The following is a 9,488-nucleotide window of genomic DNA, read 5'->3' as shown; positions in this document are numbered from 1 at the left end:
GAGGCCTGCCCTGCTATGTCTTAGAGGATCCTTGAAGGCTCAGTTGCAATGGCGACAACGCTTGGTGCTGGGTGGAAAACAGAGCAGGCTCTGTGGTCAGTAAGCCGCTAGCTGCCTCAGGACCATGTAAAGGGGACTCGTTAGGTAGTCCGCCGCCGTGTCTGAGTGCGCAAGCTCACTCATGGGAGTGACTGGCTAGCTGCCAAGCAAGGATCCACCCACCAACTGGCCCCGCCCACTTCCACCCGCTGTCCTGGGACTATAGGAGCACTTGGCCACATCTATCCTTTTACATTGATCCTGAGAACCAAACCTCAGGTCCTCATGCTTGCACAGTGTCTTGATTAGGTTTTCTTTTGCTGTGATGAACTATCATAACCAAAAGCAACTTGGAGAAGAAAGGGTTTATTTCACGTCTACTTCTACATCATAGACTGTCATCAAAGGAAGTTAGGACAGAACCCTAGAGGCAGGAGCTGATGCAGAGTCCGTGGAACCGGGCTACTTAGTACTGGCTTGCTCTCTATGGCTTGCTCAGCCTGCTTTCTTATAGCATCCAAGACCACCAGCCCAGGGATGGCACCACTCACAAGGAGCTGGACCCTCCCACATCAATCAGCCTAAAGCCTGATACTACGGAGATGATTTCTCCATTAAATTCTCTTTCTCTCAGATGACTCCAGCTTGTGTCAAGTTGGCATAAAAACTAGCCGGCACACACAGCAAGTGCTGTTACCCACCAAGAAACATCTCCCCAGTCCCTAGACAGCCTACCAAGAAACATCTCCCCAGTCCCTAGACAGCCTACGTAAGTCCAGCAACCTCTTTTCACTGTCCTTAATTGCAAACCAGCACAGTTGGAAGGCAGCTCAGCCACAAGGTTAAAACTGGCCCTACAGGAGGGTTGTTTCTTGCACCTCCCCAGCTGTGCCCAGCCCCAGCAGGGCTGAGTCATGGAAAAGTTAGTTCTGCTCACTTCTCCCATCAAGCCCACAAAGGCTCCTTTCACGTTGTCAGGAGAGAAATGAAAAAAGTATGGGGCCCTCCGCCCAAGGCTGGGCTGCAAAATTTCAAACTTCTCTCTAGAGTCAGACGCTGCACCTCCTGCGTCAAGAAAGCAGAATGGACAAATAGCACATATCTCATACTACAGTGTTCTTATTGGAACCAGCCTACTTAACTGTGCATCCCTACCCTAGTGCTTCTCCATCCCTGTCTTCCTGGGAACTGAGGTGTGGGGAGCGGGCTGGATAGAGACAGTTACAGCTCATCTCTGGAAAGCTGATGCTGGAGGAAGCCTTAAGCTCACAGACACCAGGACTGCAAAATCCACATCCTGACAGTAGACCAAGTAGAAACAGGGCCATTCCTTATCCTAGACCAGACCCCTGGATCTGACAGTCCCTTTTGGAATTGCCTGGCGGGTTTTTGTTTGGTTGTTTGTTGAAGGGGTTGTTTTTCTTTTATTTTGGGTTGTTATCATTGTTGTTGTCGTTGTTGTTGTTGTTGTTGTTGTTGTTGTTGTCGTCGTCGTCGTCGTCGTCGTCGTTGTCGTTGCTGCCCTCTGACTCCAGCTCAGACCCAACAGGGAGCAACCTGAACGAGTTACTTGTATCTGTTGGGCCCAACTTCCTTTTTGCGTTGAGAGAGCACGTGACACCCACCTCCCCAGACCATTCAGGAAATTAGGGCACCTGTGAAGGTCCATTGGGGCTCACAGTGTGTCTTTCCACCTCTGTCCCAAACACACACCTATGGGGACATGAACAGGAGTCCGTCCTGGTCACTCAGCTGGTCTGGCATCTGAAGCGAATGGGATGAATATGTGTCGTTCTTTGACTGGCTGGATCTCTGGGTCTTAGTGACCTTTGCTCTGAAAGGAGGCTGTGATCTTTACAAGTCCTTAGCTTTGCAAGGCTTGGGGTGTTCGCCTTAAATGGAGAGAAAGGCTCATTAGCCCCACCAGGGTGTTGAAAACTCTAGAAGCTTAGAGGTGCAGTGTCCCATATTAGCCACTAGGTGTCTCCAAGGATAAAAGATGAGGGCAGAAGCGCTGCAGAGTTTTGGGGTCTCCTCTAGTCTCCTACAGAGGCCTTAGCAACTACTGGGCGCCAAGAGTCTGACTCTCCCTGGCTGCCGTTTCTTTCCTGTTGTTTTATAGACCTGGAAGATGGGGAGAAATGGCCACCATGGTGGGGTGGGATCTAATGAAGGCAATGGCCAGCCCTTCGGACAGTCCTTTAAAAAGAAGAATGGAGCCTGCGGGGACTCTTCATTGCAGTCCTTGGCCAAGCCTGTCCTCCACCTCTCTCTTGCCTTCTTGCCAGAGTGGGGTGGGATAGGAAGAGAAATTAGGTCTGGATTGAATCCCTCCCTCCTGTACTTCCTGGCTGGGTAACCTGGGAAATGAGATGACAAAGTCCCCAAAGTGAGGTCAGCTAGAGGGCGGAATGTCAGACCAGATCACAGGAGAGTGGCTTCCTAGCCCCTTCATCCCTTTTGCCTCCACCAAAAACTGGGAGTTCTCAGGACAACTTCTCCCCAGAACTACAGTAGTTGACAAAAGAGGAGGTGATCTCCACCACCTTCCCAAATCGGCACTTCTCAAAGGGATTTGTTCACACCCAGGCAGGGAATAGTAAAAGCACAGTTAGTTCCTTGTGCACCCAGGGCCTGCTGGATCAGTCTTTGGGGCTGAGGCCCAGGAGTCCCAGCCTGAACACGTCTAGGGCTGGAAAGGGCTGCCCCAGATTACAGGGCAGGCTCCCTGGCTGTCTCTCCCTCTCCCGCCCAGAGATGTGCAGAGGGGGCGGGCGGCAAGTCTCATCAGCACTTTTAACTGGGCCTGCTTCTCTGACTCACCTCCTAGACTTCCCGCAACAGGCAAGTCTAAATAGCTGGGTCCCTCCCTCCCAACAGGGAGACGTTCTTGCAAGGGGTGGGCAAGAGGTTACAAGGTGGGTGTCTAACAGGTCTGTGAAGGAAGGGCACCCAGAGAGGGGGTGAACCGAACAGTGGCATAGGTCTGAAGACGTGTTATTTACAGGCTTTTGTTATTAAGGAAATTGCTGTCAGTCAAGGTAATTCTAGCCCAGATAAGCAATAAATATGCTCCCAGCTAATCTTATGGGGATTTTATTGGCACCTGGGGTTAGAGGTTCCTTTACCCTGCTCCCCTTTCTCTCAAAGCAAAATCCTGCTTCCAAGAGGTCCCTCTACTGCAACGTGAGAGACTTCACGTTGACACAACTTCAGATGCACACTCTTTGAAGGAAAAGGGGAATCAAGCAATGATGAAACCTTAACTTCCTGGTCCTACCTGGAGGCAGGAGGATGACCAAGTGACCTGAAATGAACCCTTGGCGACCCAATTGCAAGCTTCCCCTCGGCTTGCCCCGCCGCTCTGGGGTGGTCACCTGGCCCAGGCTGGAAGGAATGTCTGATCCTGTAAGCTGGCTTGCCTGAGTTGGTTGCAGCGTGTTCGAGTTCCGGCTGCGAGCCCTCGGGGACTAGGGCAGCAAGTCCCAGCTTGCAGAAAAGAGAAGCAAGTCCCAGGAGAGTGCAAGACGCAGCGAGACCGGGTGCGCGCCCAGGCGCGTGCCCCGCCAAAGCGCAGGGGGAGGGGAAGTCGCCGCAGCCACTCAGAGGCACGGTAGTGAAGCCTCCCAACAACTTTAACTGTCAATCAGACTTAATGGGGGATTAAAAAAAAAAAAAAAAAAAAGGAGGGGGCGCCCTTTAGGTCCTCGCCGCAGCTGCCCCGCGAACGAAGTAATACGGCGGTGCAAACTAGGACGTCCTATCCACGAGTGCTCCACAGTCCGGGCTCGTCCAAGTTGGAAAGAACAAAAAAGAAGGCAATAAATACTAAAGGGGAGGGGGGAAGAAAGAGGGAGCCACACCGAGCGGCAACTCCCAGCCCGGGCTGCAAGAGAGGGAGGAGGGAGCCGGAGAGAGCGGGCGCGCGCGAGGGCGAGCTGTGCACGGGAAGAAACTGACACCCGGACCCCCCACTTCTCCTGCACGGTGCTGGCAATCAGATCGCGTTTAAGCAATTTCCTGAGCCCAAGAATAGCAATGAGTCGGGAGACTTTCGCGGACTGAAATTGGGAGCTGCAATCACTCCCCAGGTTTTGTGTGTGGTGTTTTTGTGTGTGGTTTTTTTGGTTTTTTTTTTTTTTTTTTTTTCCATCCTTTCTTTTTCTGGAGAAAGTTGGAGGGGCGCTTCAATTGGGAAACAGCTTTTTGTTTGTTTGTTTTTTTAATCTTGCACTTTGAAACCGCGGACTGTAGCTGTGTGCGCGCTTGTGGTTGGTGCTTTTTTTTTCCGTCCCTGGCCTTGCCTAAACTCCTCTGTCGGTCTGTAAACATTACCTGTGAATTTCCCAGCCGAAAGGCTGTTGGGGGCAAGAAACTTCTTGTTAAAACTTCCCACCCCTGGACTCCCCTCCGCCCCTCTCACCGTCCCAATCTTCTGAGACGCTTTTTTCCTCTCAACCGAGCAGAGTTTATTTTTTTTTCTTTTTCTTGTTCTTCTTTTTCCCCCCATTTTTCCTCGCCCAGTCCTTTGCATCTGGAAAGAGATCAGTTCAAGGTTGGCCAGGTGGGACGCCTCTTTTTCTTTATTTAGTTTATTATTGTTTGGGGGTGTTTTCTTTCTTTCCTTTTTTAATTCCTGTTTTGCTTAGTCCGGGGAGTTTTGTCCACCGCCTCCTACCTCCTCCCCCTGTGCCCGGCTCCGCCGCGCGGAGGATGGTGTGGAAATGGCTGGGCGCGCTGGTAGTGTTCCCTCTGCAAATGATCTATCTGGTAACCAAAGCAGCCGTGGGACTGGTGTTGCCCCCCAAGCTTCGGGACTTGTCGCGGGAGTCAGTCCTCATCACCGGCGGTGGGAGAGGCATCGGACGCCACCTCGCTCGGGAGTTCGCAGAGCGTGGAGCCAGAAAGGTACACGGCGTGGGGGCGGGGTGGCACTGCGACACCTGGAAGTGGGCGCGGAGGGTAAAGGGACTCTGGCTTGCGAGGAGGGGGAGGCGGTCGTGGGGGGTGCTCCCACCTGCTGCGGGTGCGGAAACCAGCGCCAACGATCTGAAAGTCTTAGGCCACCCACTCCTCGCTTCACCTGGGACTGCGAAGCAAGTCGGTTTCAACCTTCGTAAATTTCCCGGGCACCGGACACGCTGTTTTGGCAGGCCCTGAGCTGCTTGGCTCCCCCAGGATTGGTATCTCGGTGGCTATTTACCCCTACCAACTACCACACCTAGGATACCCACAGATTCTGCCGCATAACTCCCTAAGGTGTAGTACCTCCCCCACCCCGCCCTCTCTCTCTCTCTCTCTCTCTCTCTCTCTCTCTCTCTCTCTCTCTCTCTCTCTCTCTCTCTCTCTCTCTCTCTCTCTTTGCGGGTACCCTGCTGAGAGCGGTGTGTGCGCGCCCCTGGGTAGAGCTGGAAGCCAAGCCGCCTGCTAGCTTGCGCTTGGTATTTTGCTTGGCAACTCGCTGGCTAGTCCCAAGCTGAGAGGTTGCGCTCTGCAGGGACATAGAGGGGGTACTCGGTTCAGATTTGTAAAGGAGGGAGTTGACGTGGATGGTCTATCCCGGCTGAAAGACTGGGAGGCCCAGGTGCTTAAAATCCTGAAAGAGGAGTAGGGGGGAACCAGCCCCTGATAAAGAGCCCTTGTCCTCACCTTCAACCTTGACCCCCCACCCCCACTGGATTGGAAGGTAGCACTGTGCCCCACTGACCACTTCCTCTTATTATGTGGGTGACGCCAGTTCCCCTTGCTCCAGATTTTGGAGACGTGGTGTAGCAGAGTATTGGAGGGAGAGCCAGCTGTCACCCAACTTGCAACTGCAGACCAAGCTGACTCACCCAGTGGCGAGAGCAATGGAGAGGGATTTGAGGCCGGCAGGCCGGACTGTCTCCAGCCGGCCCGCGAAGACGAAGAACAAACTAGGGAATTAGTTTGAAATTTAAACTGTTGCTAAGGAGGGGGGTGGGAGGACCAGGCTAGCCAGCTGATCTGACATGGAGCCGCATACCTTGGGGATTAGAGTAAACACGCTCTGTGGAAAGCCAAACCTTCATGTAATTCCAGGTTGCTTTTGTTTTGTTAAATACCGCCCTGAGATTTACAATTCCTTCGGTGGCTGGGACTGAACTTTGGAGTCTGAACCATCATCCAAAGCTGATTGCCCATTAACTCTCCCCTGGCCAGGCTGTTCTAGCACAGCTGGGGCCGGGGTCCTCCAGCTGTCCAGGGCTCCTGAATCTCCTTGGGTGGTTTGGACAGCTGTTTAACCTTGCCTTTGGAAGGGGAGTTCAGAAGTGTTTTTAACCCTTGGAGTTGCTGGGAAATAAGGGTTGTTCTCACCAGTTTCTCTTTTGGGGGGGGCGGGGGATGCAGAGTAGGGTCTCTGAGGAACTCTTCCAAAGCTCTTTGTTGGGGGGATACCAAGAAGACAGAGAAGGGGACCCTCGTCGAGGGGATACTTGGGGACTGTTGCTTATGCTTGACACAGTGTGTGTCTCCGTTGCCTGAATCTCCCAGCTGGCTCTGGTCCTGCCGCTCTTCCACTGTGCTTGTGGCAGACTGCAGTAGCTTATGAGAAAGGCTTTGTCAATCTGGAAAAACTTGACCGACTGTAAACAATCCTAAATTAAAGGCAGAAGTAGGCTGGTTGGGGGGAAGGGGGCATGAGTGCCGAGTGGATCCGACAGGTTCATACCCTGGAAGGCACAACCCCACCTATCCTGGAAAAGACAAGCTTTTCCAGGGAATGAGCCCAGGCTGATGAGAAATAGGCCTTTAATTGGTGGCACAGTCACCCAAAAGAAAACCGGGGGGGGGGGACTTCTGATGCCATTCACTTGGCTGGAAGAATAACCCCCACCCTCCCAGAGCTCCCTGGAATTATAACCATGTGCAGTTACTGGAGCCACTGCATTCAGTAAGTCTTTTTCCAGGTCTTTCCGTGGGAAGGGGGACTCCTATCCTCTTGGCTGAGTGCAACTGGGGCCAGTGTAGGGACAACCCCCAGACCCAGGAGTGTTTAGGGCCCTGTAGGCTTGACAACAAAGGGTTGAATGCTGTGGGGGTTGGAAGTTTGCAGTTGATTGGGGGCACAGGTGTGAACTAGGCACTGGGGGTTGGCCTAGGAGTGTGGGAGGAAGCCAGGAGAGGTCGTGGTGTCCCAGGTGCGAAAAGGTAGTCACCAGCACCAGCCTTGGAAAAAGTAGAGGCTGCCACTGAGAGAGATCCCTGCCTGGATTCTGTTGAGATTGAGTCTATGAGAGATGCCGTAAATGGAGAAAGAAAAAAGGCTCAGCCTTCTGCAAACAGCTGGCTGGCATGTCCAAGAGGGATAGCCCAATTTCCCATAATGACCTTGAGTTAAAGAGGATATTTGTAGACCACGGGGAGCCTTGGACTACAAAGCTGACCCAAATAAAGGGTTTCTTAAAAAAAAAAAAAAAAAGAATTATTTCATTTGTGTGTGTGTGTGTGTGTGTATGTGTGTGTGTGCACGCACGAGCACACACAGAGACAAGTGCTTGTAAAAGGCAGAGGTATGATCCCCTAGAGCTAGAGTTATAGCCTGGTGCGGGTGCTCAGAACTGAACTCTGGTCCTCTGAAAGAACAGCATATGCTCTTAACCACTGAGCTATCCCTCCGGCCCTTAACAGTGTCTTAAGGAACACTGATGTCTGGAATTCAAAAGTTCTCTTATCACAAAACATCTCTCCCTACCCACAAGACACCAAGATGAGCAGAGACGGAAACAGTAAACCTCAGGGACTCAGGGGCAACGTTGTTCTTGTTGGTTCATCCCCTGAGCAAAACTCTTTTTTATTTTGCTGTGCCCCCATAATTGCTCCCCACAGAACAGTCAAAACTCAGGCCCATCCTCGCCGTCTGTGGGTTTAGCAAGGTTCTAACAGGAGCTCTTGACTGAAGCAGAAGGAAGATTTGTGGGGGAGGGGGGGTCGTTTGGAAGAATTTGGGTACCCCACCTGTTGGTCCAGCTAGAGGTAAGCATCCACATACCATGACTGAATTCCTACAGAAGCAAGAGTACCAGGTCACGTATCTCCACGGAGGGCCCAAGGTCCTATTTCAGGGAGGCAGTATAAGAAGCAGCCAGAGTTGCATCTGCCTCTGTATTAGTGCATTTCTAGTACGTGTGAGCATGAAGCAGACAGCCAGGGCCTGGCCTTCAGGTCCATTGGTAAGTTTCATTCTATTCCCTTCCTTCCTGTGGCCTCCTTCCTACTAAAGTGGCTCATACTCCCCATTGCCTTGACTTCAGACCCAGTTCAAAGCCTACCCATGGCATCCGGCAGGTGAGGACGGCACAGCTCTGGGCTGGCAGCAGAGATATAAGGCAGGTAGAGATTTATCACACCTCGATGGTACAGCAAAGGCACAAATTAGTACGTGGCAGCTTCCAGTGGCCTTCGCCATAACCACACACCAAGTAAGTAACTTGTGACAGGTGACGTATAGAGAAGCGGAAGGAACTGGACCTTGTCAGTGATTGTCTTAGTCTTTCCTGCTAGTCATCAGATCTCTCTGACTGAAGAAAGAAAGGTTGGGAAGACACACTGTCCTCCCCATTCATAGTACACTCCACACCCACTTCCAGCCCCTTCAACAGCCCCTAGCTTGCCACCAACCATACACTTTGAGAAAGCAGTCTCTGCACTTATAAGAAAAAAAGTGTCCTTCTACCTAGGAAAGGGGTCTGGTTGACACAGTCCTTAGAAGTCATCCCTAAAGCCGTCAGAGTCCTTCACAGTTGATGGGTTTCTCCTGGAGATTTTCAGGTTGGTGAGATGTCTCAGCAGTTAAGGGGGAACGGATTATTCTTCCAGAGGACCTAGGTTCGATTCCCAGCATCGACATGTCATCTCACAACCATCTGGAACTCCAGTTTTAGGGGATCTGACGCCCTCTTCTGGACTCTGCAGGCACTGCTTCGTGTAGTGCACCCACATGCGGACAAAACATAAACAAATCTCAAAAGGGGGAAGTGGTTGCTGCCAACACTTAGAAGACAGCCAGCCCTCCCGGCATGCCCTCACCAGGACCTAGGGCGGTTACGGCTTGCCTTTACCAGGTTTTTCAGGGTACAGTAAGGAAGTATAAGTAGGCAAGCTCATGTTCACAGCCTTCACCCTCAGGTTTAATGTTAACATACTGTGCGTTTCTAGAAATGCATGCTGACATCTACTTGGGCTCCTGGGTCCTGGTGATACTTTGAACTGTAAGGCTGGCTGTAATCATCTGTGTAACTGGTGGTGTGAATGGCTGAGGTCACGTGTCTGATTATGGTCATAAGCATGTCTGTCATTGTGCACAACAGTCATCCCTACCCCGGGCTGTAACACTGTAGGAGAGGGAAGGATGACACGTGGCTGTGGCAACATCTGTAGTCCGGTGACACACATGCCCTTTTGCATCATTGTTTTGGGTGGACTCGATG

The 9,488-nt window shown here is 51.9% G+C and overlaps 1 protein-coding gene across 3 annotated transcripts in view; it reads left to right on the top strand.

Moving 5' to 3' along the window:
* Nucleotides 1–3,797: 3,797 nt before the first annotated feature.
* Dhrs3 (dehydrogenase/reductase 3) overlaps nucleotides 3,798–9,488 on the top strand; it is a 35,750-nt gene continuing 30,059 nt past the window's right edge. For all 3 annotated transcript variants that reach the window (XR_004386994.1, XM_032895020.1, XM_032895026.1), the window contains exon 1: nucleotides 3,798–4,947. Coding sequence is in view for 1 of the 3 variants with exons in the window: in XM_032895020.1 (XP_032750911.1) it covers nucleotides 4,753–4,947 (195 nt within the window). In the remaining 2 variants the exon portion in view is untranslated. The remainder of the gene's footprint in view (nucleotides 4,948–9,488) is intronic.

This window comes from Rattus rattus, chromosome 1 (assembly GCF_011064425.1).
Source record: "Rattus rattus isolate New Zealand chromosome 1, Rrattus_CSIRO_v1, whole genome shotgun sequence".
NCBI lineage: Eukaryota > Metazoa > Chordata > Mammalia > Rodentia > Muridae > Rattus > Rattus rattus.
The sequence above is the reverse complement of the archived record's forward strand: the minus strand, read 5'-3'. Positions and strand labels throughout refer to the sequence as shown.